Genomic DNA, 20,164 nt, shown 5'->3' on the forward strand with positions numbered 1-20,164 from the left:
TCATACTTTCCAGTAAAAGGCTGGACGTGTTCCTGACATGACCTTATAATCCCTAGATGACTAAAACAGATGTCTAGGCCCAGCAGATCTCTAGGCACCTATTCCAGAAGAAACAGAGATACCTATTTTTCAGGGAACATAAGATATTGTAAACAAGGGTGTCAATGGAACCCAAAGATAGCTTTGGGAATTTGGAGAATCTCAGTGTACTCAAGCAGATAATTTGGCTATAAAATAAGTTTTCAGTGTGGGGACAAAACACAAAACAAAACAACTCCCCACAGACTCTTTTGTTACCTCATTGCTTCTTTCACTTTGAGCTGCTTTTTACAAAATTTCTACTGGAGACACTCCTGTCTTGTGATCTCCCTCCACATTTTGTACCAGATGTATCTGGCACTACACTCCCCTGGGTACCATCCTCTTGTGCTCAGATGAATTTCTTGAGCATAGAGGATGGAAAGAAAGGTCTGTGTTTCTTCTGTGTGGGCACAACCAAAATATTCAGACCTTTCCAATGGAGAAAATGGTTACTATAATAGGTGAATACCTAATTACATGAATACTTAATTACTTTTAGTTCTTGTGAATAAATGCAAACATACATGTGCACAGGGAGAAAGACGAAAAGAGACAAGAAATAAATAGAAGGAACAACACGTCTAGAACGAAATGCTTATTTATCTTCCTGACAAAAGTTTTCAGGCTACAAATCTAACTGTAAGATGACAATTTATTCAATATAAGGGCAGATCACAGATTTGATCAGTTACTGCACAGCAGCTGGGTAAGAATCAGGCACAGAAGACAAAAACTTACCCCAAAACAAGAGGAAAAGTGGCAGCAGGAGAGCAGCATTGTACGACCTGGAGGTAGTTTTCCTTAATTCCATGACAAGTGTAAGAGTGGCCGTTCTAAACCCCTCCGGGGAGAGACAGGAGCCGGAGCCCAGCAAGCCCCTCCTGTGGCCACATCACGGTGCGGGGCGGGCTCTCCCCGGGCCGGCCGCTCGCCCCGCGCTCCCGGGCCCAGCAGCAGCACTGAGCCCGCGGACAGAGCCCGCAGCCCGCGGGAGCGCCGGCAAAGCCTGCCTGGATCGCGCGGAGCGGACTGCGCCCCTGCCCTCGCCTCGGGCTGCCCGCAAGGGCAACGGGACTCCCTCTGCCCCTCCGGAAGGTCCAGAACACACCTGGGCTGTCCCCCACAGCCGGGACAGGGCTCAGAACTGCTTCGGGACCGAGGCTCTTTGGAGGATGCCGAGTTCTGTATCGGCTCTTACTGACCAACTCCACAGTAGGATCGAACACAGTTTTCTGAGAGAAGCTGCTTTGTTCAAAGAGAAGTAAGACAAAAGGACTCTGTTAACCCCAAAAAGCAGAGTTAGTCCACATTAATCTTTACCACTGTCTCACCAAGGTGGAGAGATACCACAGGTCAAGTGAACTCACAAATGTACAGGAACCCTCTTCCCAACTGAGGAACAGTTACAGAGATCAACAGAGGTGAAAACACAGGCACCAAATCACACCACCCTTAGATACATGGGTTCAGTTTTAGAAGTGGAAAAAGCTATCAGTGTGCATTGTTTAATGACAGTAACTGGAAAAAGACAGCCTACACTCAGCCAAGACCTACTAAGTCTCTCTAAATCCACATCACAATTGGATTAAACTAACTGTAATGAGAATTAAGTACATTGCCTCACCCTTCACTAACAACTAAAAATAGAACACAGGTAAGATGCCAGACAAATTCATAGTTTAAACAAGAAATATGCAAGATAGCAATGCATTGGTGCAGACACACCTAGGCTGCACAAGAAGAAAACAGGAGCAAAATTACAGTGAGTAATCTGCATTATCCCAGCATCCTTGCAGGGCAGCAGAGGCTGGTGGGATTTGTGCATGGAAATGGGATAGTTACTGCAGGGGTTTTACCTTCAGTGCAGAAGCAGAACAGCCACAGCAAGAGCTTTTCCACCACCCAGACTCTGCAATTCAGGAACAAATGGTTCATCTCACTGTCTTGCCTTGGAATGCTCCAAAGATGATATATCATGTGTTATCAACCTTATCTGGACCACCCTGCCCCCTCTTTCATCTCTGGTGTCCTGTCTGTTTTTTCAAGACCAGTCTCAGTATTAGTTTCTTGCCAGTTACCACAACCATCTGGAACTCATTTCTGTCTCCTTAGGCTCTGGTTTGGCTGTCAGGGGATGTAACCAAACACTGACACGTGCAGAATCTTTCTGCTCAGAAAATTTTTGCCTCACCTGTGTGACATGCTCTCAACAATCCACCTTTTCCAAATCCCAGCAAATACCTATGAATCATTGCACAATTAACATGGTAACAAAGCACCATTCTTAGCCAGGCACTGCTGTAAATCCAGTAGTGCAACACTTCACAAGACCTGGAAAACACACCTAATCCATGGTAATTTATGGCTTCTAGGACTACCTGTAGGACCTGCTCAGCTTTCATGAAACAGAACGAGTATGACAAACCCCCACACATAGAAAGCAGAGGTTGTCCCACAGAGGCTGAGGTGCTGTGCAGCCCTGCTGTTCCTGCTGTGCTGTGTGGCCTGTCACACCCCAAACCCTGGACAGAGCCATGACAGAGTCTGTCACACTAGCCAGACTGAGGGAAGAGGAAAACAATCACAACCAACTTCCTCATAATAATCAAAATAACTTAATCCATTGTCTACCTGTGAAGACATTAGAATTTAATTTTATCAATGTTCACGGTTGCAATTTTATGAGATTTTGTCAGCATAAACAGCAAACCATTCCTGTGCTGCACCCCTGGGCATACAAAAGCCAACGTGGGTATTAACCAGCTTAGTCCAATTAAAGGACCCTAATGCAACTCTGTTAAGGCCCTGATTTGTTAGGCTTGACTACATTTCCAAAAGAGCACAATTGGGTGGATTTGTTATCTAAAGCATAAGCTCCAAGTCCTTAGTCATCCTTGCTAAAGCCTTCCCCAAACTGGTCATGGTTGTGCTACCCCCGCATCGCTGCCATCCAACGTCACCATAATCTGCTCTTTAACATAGCATTAAAACCAGAGCCAAAGGACACAGATGCTTTCCTTGGTGTAACACTCATTATGGGAGATTTAAGGACAGCATAACAGCAAGGCTTCTATTCTCAGCCTGAAGCAGGAACCTTGGCAAGCCGGAAATGCATGCCATGGAAATGGGGCAGCAGTGGGCAAGCTGGATTAGAGGAAAAAGGAGAAAGTAGGTTGGGGTACTCAGCAGAACCTTCCTGTCCACTTATTCTATACCTTTCTGTACACTTGTCATAAACCAATCCTATACATCTTTGTACAAAAGTTCAGAGAGAATCGTATAGCAAAGTACCTCAGCAAAAGTCTGCTTTTCACTCAAAGAACAATGTACACTTGCAGGAGTTTCACAATCTTTCCTCACACAGGGCTTAAAATAATCCTAATACTGCAGATTGGATACTGGAGACGTGTGACAGGCCGGCAAATATCAGTGGTACAAATGAAGCCATTCCTCTCTCCTGTCACGTGCACGCTGTGACTGCCACAGAGGACAGAGCCTCACCTTCCCTCCTCACTGTCCTGGAACCACTGGGCACAAATCTATTTTACTGAATTGAACAAAGGAAGCCAGCAGCATCAGTCATGATTTTCCCCCCAACTTTGTCCTCAAAGAGTCATTAGGCACAACACTACACAAAGCAGTCCATACTAACAGTGGCTACAGGCTTGGGAAGTTGAGTAAGTAAAGAAAAAACCTTCCAGTTCCACTCAAAAACTGTGCCAAATCTGACTGCTTCTATACACTCTTCTGTTTTCTGACACTGCTGAAAAGTGTCAGGAATATTTTTTAAAACTCCGTAAGTTTTGGAATTTCAAGCTTCCAGACTCACAGGCCAATTCTGTACACTGAAATGTTTAAACGATTTGGTGCTGTAATGCTCAAGGGTTCCCCAGAGTCCAGTCTCTAACTGGAAATTGGCTCTTTCCTGCTGCCCTGAACAGGCACTGCTGTCCCCACTCTCCCATCAGCCCACTAGATGTCCCTTCTGCACTGCCAAAGTCGCCAAAGGCCCCTGAGGGAAAACAGAGAGCTGGAAAGAAATGAACGTTCCTGCAGCATTGGGGAACCAGAGCAACTGGACACATCCTGAAGTGCTGCAGAACTGTGCCAGCAGCACCCTGGACACTGCAGGACGTATTGCAACATCCCCACAGCACTGCAGCCAAGGCAGAGTTTGGGCTGTGAGCCAAAACTTTAAAGTTGCTATTAAAACCTGGCAAAATCATACAAAATGTCCAGTCTTGAGACATCCTAATTGCATTTTTTAGACACAATAAATTTAGTTTCCTATCACTGCCAATCAGAACTGCTGGCAAGCAAATCATGCTGCCTGATAAACGCCAGAGTCCTGAGCCTGTGAGACTGGTCAGTCCTGGGCAATGGCAGTGGAAAAAGTGGGCTCACAAGGCACAGCAAGAGAGTCATTGTCTGGGCACTGGCACGGGTGTGCAGAGGTCTGGCACAGCCTCACTCTCCTGGAGCATGATCATCAGCTTCAGATAAAATTGCAGTGCTGAGGAAGAGGAGGGGGACAGTCCAGAGGACAAGGGCAGAATGAACATGTTTGCCTGAGGTCTGAAATCACCTCCTCTGCCTTGCAGCATTATTGGCTGCTCGTTCTGAGATCTTCATTGACACTCCCCATTCCAAAAAAGAGCTAATTGTAAGGACCATAACAAAGATTCCCAGCATGTGCAGATAAACCATTCAAACACAGAGATGAGGCTGTGGTAAAGACAGGGCCACAGCCCTGCCAAGCTATCTCGAGGAAGTCACAGAAGTCAGGCTCTGACCATGGATGCACCCTTTGATCTACACAAGACCCCGCTGGACTGCTGCAGGTCAGCTTCATGCCCTTTGATCCTCTTCCCTGCTTACAGCTGCCTGGTGGAGGTGAATCCCTTCCAAGGGGCCTCTCTGGCAGATGGGAGGATAGGAATCTTGATCTCCTAACAGGAGACAGCCAAAACAGTGTAAAAAGAGTCTCAGGCAAGATGTTCTGCAGTCAAATGTTATAGCAGGAAGGATGTGCCCAATACATTGCCAGGATCCGAGGGTGTTTTGAGAGGCCTTTTTGCTGCTGTTTGTGTCACAAACGATGCAACGTGTTTGTAAACAGCCGCTCCCCAGCGGGGCTCAGGGAGGCTCTGGTGCCGCTGGAGGGCAGGTCTGTGCTCCCAGCCCCAAAGCAGCCTGCAGAGGCTGGATTAGCAGCGTTTGCTGCAGAGCTCCGCATTGCCAGAGCCCTGGAGTCAGGCTGGGCTTCGGGGGAAAACCGAAGGGACCGACACTCGGAGCCAGAGGGAGGGAGGCTGCCCTGCAGCACAGCCCAGCTGAAGGAACCTCCTCCTGCTGAAGTTTGTATTCCAGGAAGGCCAGACAGGGGAGTGGGAGAACGAGAATTTTGGACCTGAAAAACAAACACATCCAGCTGCACCCTGTGAGCTCTGAAGATGAGTGTAGCCTCAAAATCCTGTCTGACATCGATCTTTGCCATGGAAATTACCTTTGGATTCTGCATAAAATCAGCAAGCTCTGCTTCATTTTCCTTCCAGCTGCAATTTCTGCTTTTCCTCACAGACTTCACACACAGTCTGCTCAGTAATCAGGCCACTGGGAAAACTGGACATGGTCACCAGAGTAGGTGGCAGGAACTAAAATGGATGCAGACCACAAATGTGACAAATGTTGAGGAATGAGTAATGGTCTCCAAGACGCCAAAGATGCGGGACTCACTTTTGTGTATTTGCACCTTAATGAGTACTAAACACCTCTATTATCTCCAAATCTAATCCATTCAACTAAAGACAGATTTTTCAGTACGAAGGCAAAGGACAACTAGAAAGAAACAGTCCCACATTCAGTTTCCTGACTCAGAGGTGGGGATATTGTCCAGTACTTTCAGTATTCTGGGCTGGCACACTTCTGCCTTTCTAGGAAATACTAGAAATATTAGAAAATTACTGAAAGTACTGTTTCACAGCAGTATTAGCATTATTTCTTCACAGACTGAATCTCCCATGTGAATCAGTTGTTTCTACTTCACAAATGTCCCAGAACAATGCCCCTACCTAAAGTGGGTGTGCACAAGTTGCTGGATCTGCTCTCACTTAGCTGAGCTCTGGCAGGGACTATCACAGCACACACTGCCATTTTGCTGGGATGCTGAACCCTGGTGTCTCCATCACCAGCCATTTGTCAGATTGCTTAAGAAACCTCTAAGAATGACCAATACACATCTTCACAGAAGTGTTAACAGCATTCAAGCTTACTCTCATGGTCTCCAAATGAGTATTTTTGTTTGCTTCTACTTGCAGAATTGGACCAGAGACAAGGGCTTCAGCACTTCCGTCTGCCCTGAGGGAAGCTCTGTTCCACTCCTCTTAGCCAGCATGGTCTATGCACATTTTCTACTTCATGTCTCACAACAGCAGGCAAACCAAGCTCCTGCTGGGCTTCTGTCAGAGGAGATATTGATCTGCAGCACAAATGCTTGAAACTCTTGCTCTGCTAACTGGTGTGCTGAATGTGCACAGGAGCTCATCAATATGTCTGAAACAAAATCTGCTCAATGGTTTTTTGGGAAAAAAAAAGAAAAACTGAGGTTTCTCATGAGGCTGTATACAAATATTCAAGTGGATGGATCTAGAAACTTTCCAAGAACTGGTAAAACACCATGAAGTACCACTTCATCTGGCTTACAACCATTTCAGTAAGAGCAAGAATAAGCACCTAAGCATCTCTCTGATGAGGCACACATAAGGCTTCCTATGAGGCTGTATACAAAATATTGAAGTGGATGGATCTAGAATCCTCCCAAGAACTATGGGGAAAAACATAAAAAGAATTATAATACTTTAAATCAACTATTTAATGCCATTCCAGCCTTGCAATTCACCAATTATATGTATCATTTCTGGAAAGAAACATAATTGACAGCTTATTGGAACACTATCCATTTTATCCCCAAGAAACTTCACTGCATCTAAGCCAACTTTATATATACCCCAGTAAGAAGCAGCATCTTGTATATTTAAAGAAGTTTTCCATGCCAAGGCCAGTGTGTCAGCACCATTTGTTATGCTTGAATGCTTTATGAGACAGAAGTCACAAACCTGACAATTTAACTCTCATTAGCTTTGGGAGTGCCTCCATATGCCAGCCCAGCCACACCCTCTGGGCAAATTATGAACATTTTTGTTTCCAGTTCAGCTTTAGGTCCCCATCTATTACAGGACCTTAGGAAAATTTCCTCTGCTGTCTCTGGGAGCACAAGGGAAGCCAAAGTACAGACAGCTGAGCTTCCCAGAATGACAGGGAGCAGCAGAAGCTCAGCTCTGCTCTGTGGTGTCCGAATCGATCGGAGCTCCTTGGCTCTGCTAAGCCACACCTCCAGCGAGTCACTGGAAGGTCACGAGGGCCCAGCAGTGATTTTCAAAGGAAACCGGCTGAAGGTTTAAACTCCATTTGATCCAAACCCTTTTTTAGTGCATGACTCTGAACCAGGGCACTTTGCATATTTCTGCCAGTCTCCCTTCGCAGGAGGTCACTATGGCAAGCATGCTGGAAAAAATAGAATCCAAGAGGGAAGAAAATCTATTTGGGGTATGTGTGCGTGTGTCTGTGTGTGTTCTGAGAAAATGACTAACCACTGCCACTTGTAATACATGAGACTAAGTGAGGATTTCTTCAATTCCATTTCTGCCTCCTGTAAAGCTTGCTATAGCATAGGTTCCCTTGGCTTTAGCCTTTCCTTTGATTCAGGCCAGACAATGGAGATTAATCAGTGCCCAGTACCCACTGTTTCTGAGATTTTACAGCTTTCTTTCACTTAGGAAGGTAAAAAGTAAACTTGGATGGGCTGTTATAACATTTCCTCTTTTAACTTGGGGGAATCATACAGGCATTTCCCTGAAATCTTGGATAAGCAAATGATTACTTCTGATTTTATTCTGTCTGTCAGAGTTAACCCTATGTAATCTTGTGCACATTACAATCTGAACTAACCTCTTATTATAGCAACCAACTTTTGGGAGAACAGCAATGAGAAAACTAAAGCAACCAAAATGCACGAGGGAAAGCCAGCAATGTCAACATATTGTGTTTCCCCTTGACACAGTTTCTTCTCATTCATACGGGGTTACATACTTCAGACAGGATTTTAAAACAGTGAATCCCATTTGTGGCTATTAACTTCCACACTGACACACACTTACCTCCAATTTCCTTCATTCTTTCCCCTCCTAACTTAACCCTATTGCCACAATCTGTTACAATAAGAAAGCTGACATTGTATTCCCACCACTCAATATCCACAGTTATCACTGAAGCCAAAGCCACAGTTCATCCTCTTTCCATGACTTTAAAGCTCATAATTCTCTGTTACATCAGCCACAAAGTTAGTGATTTGTTGAATCTGCCCAGCAGACTCTTGTCTTTTTCTATTGCTTTGCAGAGATGGTGCTTCCATTACAGGCACATCCTCAAGGGCTGCTGGAATCTTGCTGCTAGGTCAGAACTGGCCCCTACAATGTAGGAACTAAATAACTTATTTGGGCAGTAACACAGAGGAATTGCCACAGCAGCAGTGGACACAATGCTTCCCAGTTCATTCATCCATCTCCAGCTGAAACAGAGCTTCTAGGGGTGAAATGAGGTCAAAACAAAGTGAAAGGGGAAGTGGAATCTGTCCAACAATAAGCCAGGTGTCAACATCCATTGCACAGAGCCTGACCAAGGACAACACGGTCACTCTCTGTTAGCTGTGCTGGGATGTTGGGAATTTTGAGCAGATGTTAATAGGATGAATACAGAGCAGTCGTACAGTCTCAGAATAATAATGCCTGTGAATGCCAAAGGCATATTGATCTCCTGAAGTGCATAGTCAGAGCACCTAGTGGCTCTAGAGAGAGCAGGGAAACACTCAGAAGGGGAAGAGGGGGAAAAAAAAAGGGAAGATGCTTCAGATTGAAGAGTTCTATCAATCAGCTAAAAGAGCCTTGAGGCACACAGGGATGTTAAACTGCTGCTGCACAGACACATTCTGAGGGACCCAAGAACACAAAATTCGTGCAGGAATGGAAGAATGAATTTACAGAACTTGTATAATTGTTACAGGTCTAAACCACTTCTTCTAGGTAGAACAGTAAAACCAGGAAGAACCTTAAAAGGAAAATAAATCCTTACTGCACTGTCCTGATGGACCATAACTGTGGGAAAAGAAAAGCTAACACCAGTGACACAGAGAATGCAGATACTGCTCAAAAGAAATTAAAAGGGAATTTCTTTCCATTTTAATGACCACAGCTGTTATTAGTGATGCAGATCAGGGCTTAGTTCTAAAAGGAAATCTCGTAGCTAACCTGTAGTGTCTTTTTCAAGTGGGAGACATTGAAAGCTCCTTTTTGCACCAGGGCTGTGTAACTGGGAAATTTAATTCATTCTCTTTGCTTTGATATCTATTTAGTTCAGCACTACACACACTGTCAGAAGCAAAATGTTATCCTTCACTGCACCTGAGGTCCAGTATCATATGCTCCATGGAACTGATCCAGTGTTTTCACCCTCTCACAAAGACATGCAGCTCTTTGAGGGAGGACAAGGCTCCAGGACAACAGGACTGCAAATCACCAGCTTGGTCAGAGGGGATTTTCTTTTTTATGAGCTACAAACCAGACCAAAATACACTAACAGATATATCCTCGTAAAGTTCACTCCCAGCAGTGCCACCATAGGAGCATATCAGAATTCTAGCAGCTCTGGTCAATAGTATTATATATCCCCTGAACCACTAAGGACATTAAGCAAACACATTGAAGAGATGCGAAAAGATTCCAGTGATCCTGAGCTTCCCACTCTCTGACCACAAAACCACTCTCTCACATCAAATGGGGAATGCAACTCAAGGGACATTTTAATCCTACACCCCTATTCTAATTAATAATCCTACTTTATCAATATTTGATGGAGCTGTTATTGTGTCTGCTCTGGCCACTTCACTTTTCAGAGAATGCTCTGAATTACACTGCTCAATAGCAAGAGCAATGTGCTCCTTCCAAGGTAGCACAGATTGGAACCACAGCACGTCCTTTCTTGAGGCAGTGCCTCTGCAGAAGGTCCTGCTTCAGGAGCAGCCTATGGGATGGACTGGCAGTGCAGCATTGCAGCTGAGCATCAACCCATGCACAAAGATCTATTGACTCAGCCTGAATGACCCCTCCCCACTGTGGCCCACTACGCCACCGTCGGGTGGGAAAGAAAATTAACTCATATCCTGAAAACCAAGCCACAACAGAGCCCAGTCATTATGTATGTTGGCACAGAGACTAACAGTTAATAAGGCACAAAACCAATTACAACAAGAAAAACACACCATGTTTTGCAGACAAAGTGTTGAAGAGAAGGAAGCAGACTACACTGTGCTAAACAAAACAGACATGCCTGGCCCTCACCACAAATCTTCACTCATGGCACACAGCCTCCCTCTCATGAGTATCTGACCAGGGCTGCTGTTGGGATTGCATTTCCACAGGGTCAGGAGGTTACAGATGGAGGTGTCATAGAATGAAGTAAGAGCCCCTCTGTTTGAGATCCTCGTGCTGTGAAATCCTGTTTGTAGTGACCTGTCAGAAAAATGCCTCAATTACTACAGGCTGGGATAAGCACAGGTTCTTAACCTCAGAGGGTCTGACATCCCCCAAGGACGGGCTGGGGATCCACACCATGGAGCAGGGCAGGTCCTGGCACTGGGCAGAGTGAGGGCTACAGCAGACCCATGGCTTGGGGTTAGAAGCAGCACTGGAATTAAACTGCTTGCAGGAGCATTCATGCAAATTCTGAGTAGTAAAGCTCCTGAGAGGTGCCGAGTGACAGAATAATGCTTTGGGTTGTTTTAGGGGAGAATAAAAAGGGAAAGTACAGAAGAGAAATATCCCAAAAGTGGAAGGAACTAAATGTTATCAAGATAAAATAGAAAAGGCTTAATACGGTCTATCAAAGACTAGGTATCCCCGTCACAACACATGCTACCAAGGTTTAACTGAGCAGTGTGGATTTTGAAGGACACTGTTTCATCTTCAAAAGATTTGGAGATGTTACAACTTAGTCTTTTTGCCAGGAGATACTTTATTAAAATTGCTGTAAACAGTAACTCATTCAAGCAAAGAAAAAATTGCTGTAAACAGTAACTTGTTCAAGCAAAGAAGAGGCTCTTCCTGCCATGAGCTTAAAAGGATGTAAGCCTTCAATTCTGTTTTTGAAGAATGTTTCAGATATTGACTTCTACCTCATACTTAACATAAGTTTTCTTCACAGTTCTGGCACTCAGAGGAGAAAGCAGGAGCATTTTTCTGAATCTCCTGAATCTTTAAACAGATCTTTTCTAGCACCATGTTCTCTGATTAGATCTTCCCAATACTTCTCCAGCAGCTGTAGCAAACCAAAGTATTTGGCAATACTGAGTTACTCAAATGAATCTGAGTCTTCTCTCTGTTCATAGGTCTCCCTCAGGGCCCTGAGTGGGTTGCAATAGTACAGAGAGTTGCTCTAAATAGCTTGGATCCAAACACTCTACTTGATGGTGATTAAATATATAAAATGTTACACATCCAATGTTTGAAATGCAAAGGCCCAGGGCACCTCGGCAATGCTTTCCACACAGAGCAATTACAGCACTGGAAGTACTGGAAATACCGTCATGTGATCCAGTCACAAACTACTGATCTAAAGAGAAGGAATCTAGAACAGAAAGGAACAGGGAGAAAGTTCAAGATGAACGATTGATGTTTTCCCTTTTGTGTAAGCCAGTCTTTATTGCAGACCTGTATGAGCAAACAGATGCTGTACACACTCAGCTGCCACATAGACACTATTCCTAGGAAGGATCATAGCCTAGGCCACTCAAGGCAGAGCTTTTTTGCTGCTGCTGTTAGAGCTGTACCCTTCAAAAGTCAGGGTTTTTTACTTTGAAAAGGCTGCGCTTTACAAAGATGTTGCTAACAGAGGAAGCGAATCTATGATACTGCAAATTAATTATTCTTTGTTATGTAGTTATACTTTTATTTCTAACAGAATACTAATCCTGACAGTTAGCACTGATTAGTATTTTGGAAGTGGTTCTCAGGAGCTGCTGACTCACTGGGCTGTGGTCCTCACTGTTTCAACAAACTACAGAAACAGGCAAAGCAAAAGCACAGACCAGGCAAAACCCATCTATGGCTCATCAAGGAATTTAAATACATGAAAGTAAGTGTGGCTTTATAGTCCTTTAATTATGCATTGCCTCTGAATTATGTATGGAGTAGAGGGTACTCAGGAATTCTGGTGGAAGGAAGCAGCACTGTGCACTGGCACTTCCTCCCAGGCTAAGACAAGACTTTGCTCTGCACCAGGCTCTCTCCAGTCTAATGGAAGCCTGCCATTCCCAGACATTTTGCACACCCATTCTCACGACAAGGAGCTGTCTCATCCTGCTCAGCAATCCTTGCTGCCCCCTCAGAGGAGCACATTTCCATTGCTGGAGAGCAATTACTTCCCCTAGATCCTGCTGTGCTCTTATTTAACCCAAGTACTCTTCAAGAATAATGTAATCCATAGGTACTTTAAAGCTATAAAACTTAACTTACTTAATGTCAAGTGTTTAAATACAGATCATGCCTTTCACCTCAGTCAGTGCTTCGTAACAATGTAAGGCATTTGTCTAATCTGCAGTTTTGCCATTCTGTTGACTCTAATAACTGGTTTTGCTACTCTAAGTCAATATTTACACCTTCACCATTTTTGTGAGGCACAGACATTAATCGCCTCTTGAAATGCCATATAATCTGGCTGTAAGGTCCCTTGGAAACAAAAGTCAACTTTAATCATTATATCATTAGTCAACACTAACCATTATGCCAAGTTCTGCCATTGCTACTCATAGTGGATCTATAATAAATGTACACATACACAAATCATGCATGAGTACAAAAACTCTCTCCTCTGAGACAGTTTTACAGGTTGGTCAGTCCTTATGCATTTCTATAGCCAGACATCAATAAAGAACATCTCTCCACCTCCTCCTTAGATTGTGCCTCACACGGGGCAAAACACTAAGCCCTGCTCCCTGAAGCAAGTTTCGTGCAGAAAACAGACACTGTATCAACTTCAGATACAGCCCCACACACAGGCTGACATTTGGTTTGTGCAGGGAGAACTTCTGAAACTCCAGGTGTGATTTTGCAGAAGGAATATTTGTGCTTTTGTCTTTCCCTGAGGCACAATGACCTTCCCTTGAGCAGGAGCAGCGCAGCTCTGCATCCAGCCTGGCCCGGCACTGAGCTGCAGCTGCCACGCGGTGGCAGAGGTTGGGTACCGTCACCACAGCGCTGCTTCCCGGGAATGCACCAGGAATGCTTATCCTCTGCTCAAGGTGACTCTCAAGATGATTTCTTGAGATTTTCTCCTCATTAGTTACTATACATATTTATAGACAAATTAAAGACTCAAACAAACATTTATTCAATTAATTGCTTCGAGTTCTAGTGGAACAAACAGCATCAAACCAGTTCATTGGCTCAGGGGCTTATGGCAATTTAACACAATTTAATTTTTTTCTGCTTCCTCTCTGCAGTATCATGTCTCACACAAGAGTTAAAACACCAAACACTGGCAGAGTTCTTTGTAACAGAAGGAGCATAAGGAGTTCTGAACCATCAACTATTTGCTTCAACTCACAATGAAGGGAAAATTGATTTGATGCAATAATCAAGTTAGGCTTGCTTCTACACCCCTCTCCCAGACATGTTGTCTAATCTTTCAATATTCAGCTGATAATTCAATTACCAGCTTATTGAGAGCAACTACAAAGACAGTGTATGCTACTCACTGTGATTTGGATCACATGAATGAACAGTACTCCACACAAGGTGCTTCTGAACGCCTGCTTTGTGAGACCCTGCCATCCTCCCACTTCAGAGGAAGCTGCATATTTTATCCTTTAAAGATGCTACACTAGCTATGACTCTGTATAGCCCATTCTATGTATTTTTAGATGACACCAGGTCAACGAAGCCCCTTTCCCCCTCTCTGCCACACCATTCAAGAGTCCCCTAATAATGCAGCACAGCTTCACTCTGCCCTGTGTTCCAGCCTTGCCTTCACAGAGTTTGGCCCATTTCCTTTATTCAAACCCTGCACAGTCTTCTGCTTTTCAAGTAAAGAAGCCGTGCTAATGCATGTTTTCATTTGCAGTTCTCCCTGGGCTTGCTCCCTGCAGCATGGCACCCAGCTTTCAGCCAGGCATGCAGTGGGCTGGGCAGGGCTGTGGGAGCTCTCCCAGTCCCTGCCAGCACAGCCCCAGCACTGATAGCCCCAGAAAGGCCCTGCCGTGACAATGACAGGGACTGGCACGGTGCTCAATGAGTGACACGGCACTGCCATACTGACAGCTTGGGGCTGGTGCTTGTCCAGGTTTTTTAACTCCAAATTTCCATGACCTTTCTAATGGTAAAGGCACCTGAACTAATCAAGAGTCAGCTCTGAGAAAGCAGCATAAATGATTGCAAGCACTTTTGCAAAAAGAAAACAAAACCCAAACACATGAATGCCTTTCAAGGCCAGCATGACAAACCTTCTGCAAAAAAAAAATTGGAGAAGATCACACTATACTTGCTTAGGAATCATTTCACCTTTACAGGATCTGAATAGGAATATTCATGCTGTGTTGTAATAAAAATGGAAGTGGAATTACAAAGGGAGAAAAGAGCAATTTGCAGGATAGGGCTCACTCACAAATTGCAGGAACTAGTCACAATGGACAATCTTCTGCTCTTGGTCCTTTCCAAGTTTCAGACTTCTGCAGACACAAAACAGAAGATCCAATAAATTGTTTATGAATTAAAAAAAAAAAAAAAAATAGAATCCCATCCTAGGTACTTCTACTCTTCCCCTTTAAATTTTCCCCAGAACACTGTTTTTGTAGCTGCCAGTTCTGTGACCTTGCTGGAAGTGGCCAAGCCAGAGATCAATTAGTGAGCACAGAGGAGAGGAGCAGCTTTGCTTGCGTTGGGCTGTCCCTTGGGAGGAGGGCAGATCGTTATCCAGCGGGAGTGCTAACACAGGTTGGGACTAACTGCAAGATGCACAATGCAGCAAAACTGAAAGGAAACGGCAGAATCTCTTTTTTCCTTTGGCTTTCACATCGGCTTTCCCTATAATTTAAAAATACTTTAATTTTGCGCATAACAAAACCTTGTTACACTAAACGATATCTACAACAAACACATCGTGCTGGCTTCAAACACAAATTATGAAGCAAGCTCTCGAAACCCTCAGGAAATCCCCACTATCTCCCATTTCACAGCCAGGATGACCTAAAGCACAGCAGAAATTAGAGATTTTAGTGCTACACTCTACAAACCACAGTGACAGAGAAGGCTAAAAGCCCCAGCGCCTGAGCTTCCAGGTTTCCAGCAAAGGGCCCCAGCTGCTGAATGCCTTCAGAACACAATTGGGGGGCTTTCCAGTAAGGCCAAACTGCTGCCTGACATACAGCTGTGTTCTCAGGACTGCAGGAGCCCCAGCTCTTTAGCATTTAAATAAGTACATAAATATTTCACATAAAACTTAGCCTAAAATAAGCCACATAAAATAAGCTGGTTACTACAGCATTACTACAGTTTGTCTGCTTGCCTTAATTTGCAGGCAACTATAATGCTGCTTATGAGACACACTATTCCTTAAGACCTCCCACAAAAAACCCTGAGAGATCAATAGTTCTTAAATAAGTAATTAGAACAGCTGAAATAATTTAGGTCATCAAAGAACAAGCAGGATAAATAAAAAGTTATAGTGCTGTGGACTATAGTTATAGTGCTGTGGATGTAATAGAATTCTTACATTTATTTGAGTTAACTGATAGAAAGGCTGAACACCAGAGCATGAGGCAGAACTGCAGCACAGCATCTGGAACAGGAAGGCCAAATAGGATAGCACTACCTGCCCATATTAAAATTATTTGGCAATTTAATTAAAATAAAAAGAACAACCGGAATACAAGATACACCAACAGTGCTCAACTTCTCACTTTTAATGCAAGCAAGCTCAGATCATCAGGGGAAAGTATATGTAAAATATACTCTCCCCAAAAATATAGTCTCAGGTACATTTCTGTTCAAATGCCTAATCTGACCATTTTGGACTTGCACTGGAGTGAGAAAACCCTGGGAGATCCTTTACTGTAAATGCTCATCACAAGGATAACTATTTGTCCAAACATTTGGGCTGTCCACCCTCTTTACAGCCTGGGCTCAATTTTCCCTTTGAGAGAAATGTGATACACTTCAAAACTGATAGTCAGCATTGCAGTCTCCATACCTCCTACGACACAGGCATCCAAATCTTTCTCAGTGTTTCAGCAGACACACAGCTCATTTGCTAGTCACAGCTCCCTGACATCTCCAGCTACTGAATATCCACATTTAGACAACATTTGGCATATCAAAGTTGATGAAATTTTGAGGTACATGCCTAAAGTCTGGAATATGACTTGTATCTGTTGCAGATCTGTTTTCCATTTATCACATTATGTGACAAAACCAGTCAGCACAGCAGCAGCTTCATGGGTACACAGAGTGAAGAGTCTCAAATATGGAAAGGTTACTTCTAGTTTGTGCAGTGTGAGGGGACTGCACAACATCAGAGAGGAGACAAAGCAGGCTGCAAAGAGTCCTTGGTGCTGGTCAACACCCATTTGTTATGTGCAGGCTTCAGCATGCTGGACCTTCTCTGTTTGCTCTGGAGCCTCAGCCACTTGGAGATGAACCACCATGAGGCTGACAATCTGCTCTGAGCCATGTCCTGTGTTGGGTTCAGGTGCCTGGTGCCTTCAGGAAACACCCACAGCAGCTTCAGCAAGGTCAGTGCTTTATCCCAAGGGTATAGCCTGGGAGCAGTTTCCAAATGCCGTTGAATTCTGGCTCTAGTATCACAACATTTTTGATGAAGTTATAACACTACTTCATTAGAACCAAAATTCTCATTATAGCAAGATTTTTAGGCCATATTCCTGACCACAGTTCAAAGTGAGACAATTACAATTATTCCTAAGAGTACCTCACAGTCTGCTGATGAAAAATTAATCTTGGGAAAGCTTTTTTTTTTTTCTTTAAATTATTATGACTGTGCTGTCAGCTGCACTCAAACAAACTCTGATTCAAGTTCTAGGCTTCAGGGTCATTGATAGACACTCAGCTACTGCTTCCACCAAAAAAATAGTGATTACCAAGACAGAAACAGATACAGGAAGGAGACAACATGAAGCTAAAAAACTAAAGAGGGAAGAAACCAAACCCAGTGAAAACAAAAAATTTTTGTACCAGAAACAGATTGAAAACAGAAAGGAAATTAGCATTTAGGAATGAAAAAGCCTATTCACTGTTGATGTTGAATACAACACCCGGGGAGACAGAAGCTGGGTTTATTTTTGATAGCAGCATAAACATTAAAGATAAGCCAACAGCATTTAGAAAATATGAGTGCAGTACAAAGGCTCATGTGATGAGAGCTGTTTTGCTTTTAATCTTGACCTGGGAAACCTCTTGTATGACAGAGCCTCTTTTCAGTGGATTCAGTCCTGCCTAGTTGCTCTGACTATTAGTGATAAAAAGGCCACCCAAGTTGTTTCTGCTTTGGAACAATGGCAGGTTTTCAATCTTAAACTTCAAAGGAAAAGCAAAATACCCACCCTAATATATCTGTCTAAGGACCTGCACCAAACTCCTGTCATCCCTTATCTGATTCAATCACACTCTTCCCTAAAACAACAATCCTTAGAAATGTATCTCTGTTTATCTAGAAAGGACGTACATATATCCCCAAATATTTATCTACTTGCCACTGATATAAATGAAAATACTTATCTCATATTGATATGAGATAAACACATATCATGTCCTACCTACAAATAGAAAAGCCAGCTAATTTCCAGATTGGTTCAGCATGTCTACATGCCCAGTAGCACAGAAGTACAAACCACATCAACCACAATCATTGTGAGGGCTCAGTGATCACAGAAACACATCTTAAATGTGTATTACAGAGTATCAAGGCTGAAAACTGTGAAGCTCTGTGAAGTTCAGTCCTGCTCTGGATGTCTGTTCACATGGTCCAGGCATGTCTAGAGAGGAGAGCTACAGACCAGTGCTCAGTCTTTGCAACTTCACCCCTTAAATTGCAGTGTGCAACTTGTTGCATACAATACTGCCAATGCCACAGGCTCAGTGACAACAGAACCCAAGAACATTCTTTCTGCCCCTTTTCCCTCACAGCCCACACAGCAGAGATGCCCTGCAACCAGCTGCAGCCTCCATTCCCATGGGCATAACAGGCACCTACACTCACACCAAAATGTTGGAGTGCAGAGGAAGTACCAACACCCCATGTTGATATGTCACGTTACACCATGTTACAGATCAGGAGAATTCACATGACTGTTTAGGGCATCACCTTAATTAGAAACTGTAATTAAATGCCCACTGAAGGCTGGTAATATCATTTGCTTCCAGGCCTTCTTATTTCATGAGGAATGCTCTGTTGGGTCAGATCAATTGTCCCGTGGAGCCTGGTACTATCCCTCAAAGCTGTGTTTACTGCTATGAGTTTTATCGTGGCCACCAGAAGAAAAGTTTTACACATTCAGCAGTTGCCAGATAAGAACGCAGTGGGGTGAGAACACAGCCAGAGCACAGTCTACACAACAACTGAGCTGTCAGGAATGCTGAGCTGCACTGCCCTCTGTCCTAAACAGCACCTATAAAAATAAGATTAAAGCACTAGTGTTTACAAATGTTTCAGGAAGCTGCTGGCCTGCAGGTGACCACAGACACTGCCTTGGGGCTGGCTCTGGCCAAAGCAGGTGAGTGTGGATGATGTGACAGGGCACACCACAGGGGCTGGCAGGGCAGCGCTGCTTCACTCAAGAGCGATTCACGTGCTGGTTTAAGGAACACTCTGTACCACAACTCCACAGAGCTGAGACACCTCAAACAAGAAAGTGAAATCAGAAAATTAACAACTAGAGCAGCACATATAGAGACATGCACTCTTTTTTTTTTTAACCTAGACCTTTGATGGTTTTAATAATTGATATAAAGTAACAGATGACTCACTAATTGCACTTCTACTTCGTAACCCAACCTAGAATCAATCAAACATGGCATAACTTCTGTTCTTATTTGAGGCTAAATCCACCACAGCGCCTTCAGTAGCCACTCTAATAATTGCATTAGTCATAACCTGAAAGTATTTCCCATTTCCTTAGTTCCAGTTTTGCTTGCTCTTCAAGCTGATCCTCATCCCTATTGCTTAAAAGATCTCTAAAATGTTACCCTGCAGAGCCTGCTCTGGGACTTGAGGAGCCCTGAGCAACATTTTGTGGTGTGATTCCTCCTCTCCCGGTGTCTAATTTTCCTCCAGTACCATTTTATCTCCTTTGTTCTCGCTCAAAGTCAGAGAATCATTCAGGGTTGCAACAGATACTAGCAAGCACTGTGTAAAACTTGGTGAAGAGTCAGGTACACAAACGACTGCCAGCATAAATCATATAATCTTTTGTTTTGCAGCATAAATTCTCAGTTTTAAAGTATCCTCTTCACTGGATACTTACCTGCTTGATTCTCTCCCTTCCATGCCTGAGATACACTTTAAAATAAAAATTAATACTGATCTAGTAAGGATTTTTCAAAATAAAACTCTTTGCTATATCAATCTTATGAGACCAATTTCCCACGTAAAGACAGCTTTTCCTATGAAGATTTTTAAAAGACGTGCACACAAAGTTATTTTTTGCAATTCAAATTCTGTCCTCAGCTATCTTTGCACAAATCCCATTAACTTTAGTAAATGTCTAAAGGCAGAATTTGAAACCCATAAAGAACTGGGTCACTGGACAATGGTAAGTCTCAAACAGAGATTTCTGAGTTATAACAAGAAAGAAATCCATCTTCCCTCGGGCACTACAGGAGCATTCCTGTTTGTCTGTAAACAATACCAAACACTTGAAATCTGACAGGCTGCATTTCATCCTTGCTCACTTAGGGGTTTCCCC

At 43.7% G+C, this 20,164-nt stretch overlaps 1 protein-coding gene across 8 annotated transcripts in view; it reads right to left on the reverse strand.

Moving 5' to 3' along the window:
• CRB2 (crumbs cell polarity complex component 2) overlaps positions 1–20,164 on the reverse strand; it is a 62,404-nt gene that overhangs the window by 33,601 nt on the left and 8,639 nt on the right. For 5 of the 8 annotated variants that reach the window (XM_050980841.1, XM_050980838.1, XM_050980837.1 and 2 more), the window contains one exon: positions 14,851–14,914. The exons of 2 other annotated variants lie outside the window; for them this stretch is intronic. Coding sequence is in view for 1 of the 6 variants with exons in the window: in XM_018917565.3 (XP_018773110.3) it covers positions 820–892 (73 nt within the window). In the remaining 5 variants the exon portion in view is untranslated. Of the gene's footprint in view, positions 1–819; positions 1,006–14,850; positions 14,915–20,164 lie in introns of those variants that run through there. One more of the 8 variants, XM_018917565.3, reaches the window with a different exon arrangement.

Source organism: Serinus canaria, chromosome 17 (assembly GCF_022539315.1).
Source record: "Serinus canaria isolate serCan28SL12 chromosome 17, serCan2020, whole genome shotgun sequence".
Taxonomy (NCBI): Eukaryota; Metazoa; Chordata; class Aves; order Passeriformes; family Fringillidae; genus Serinus; species Serinus canaria.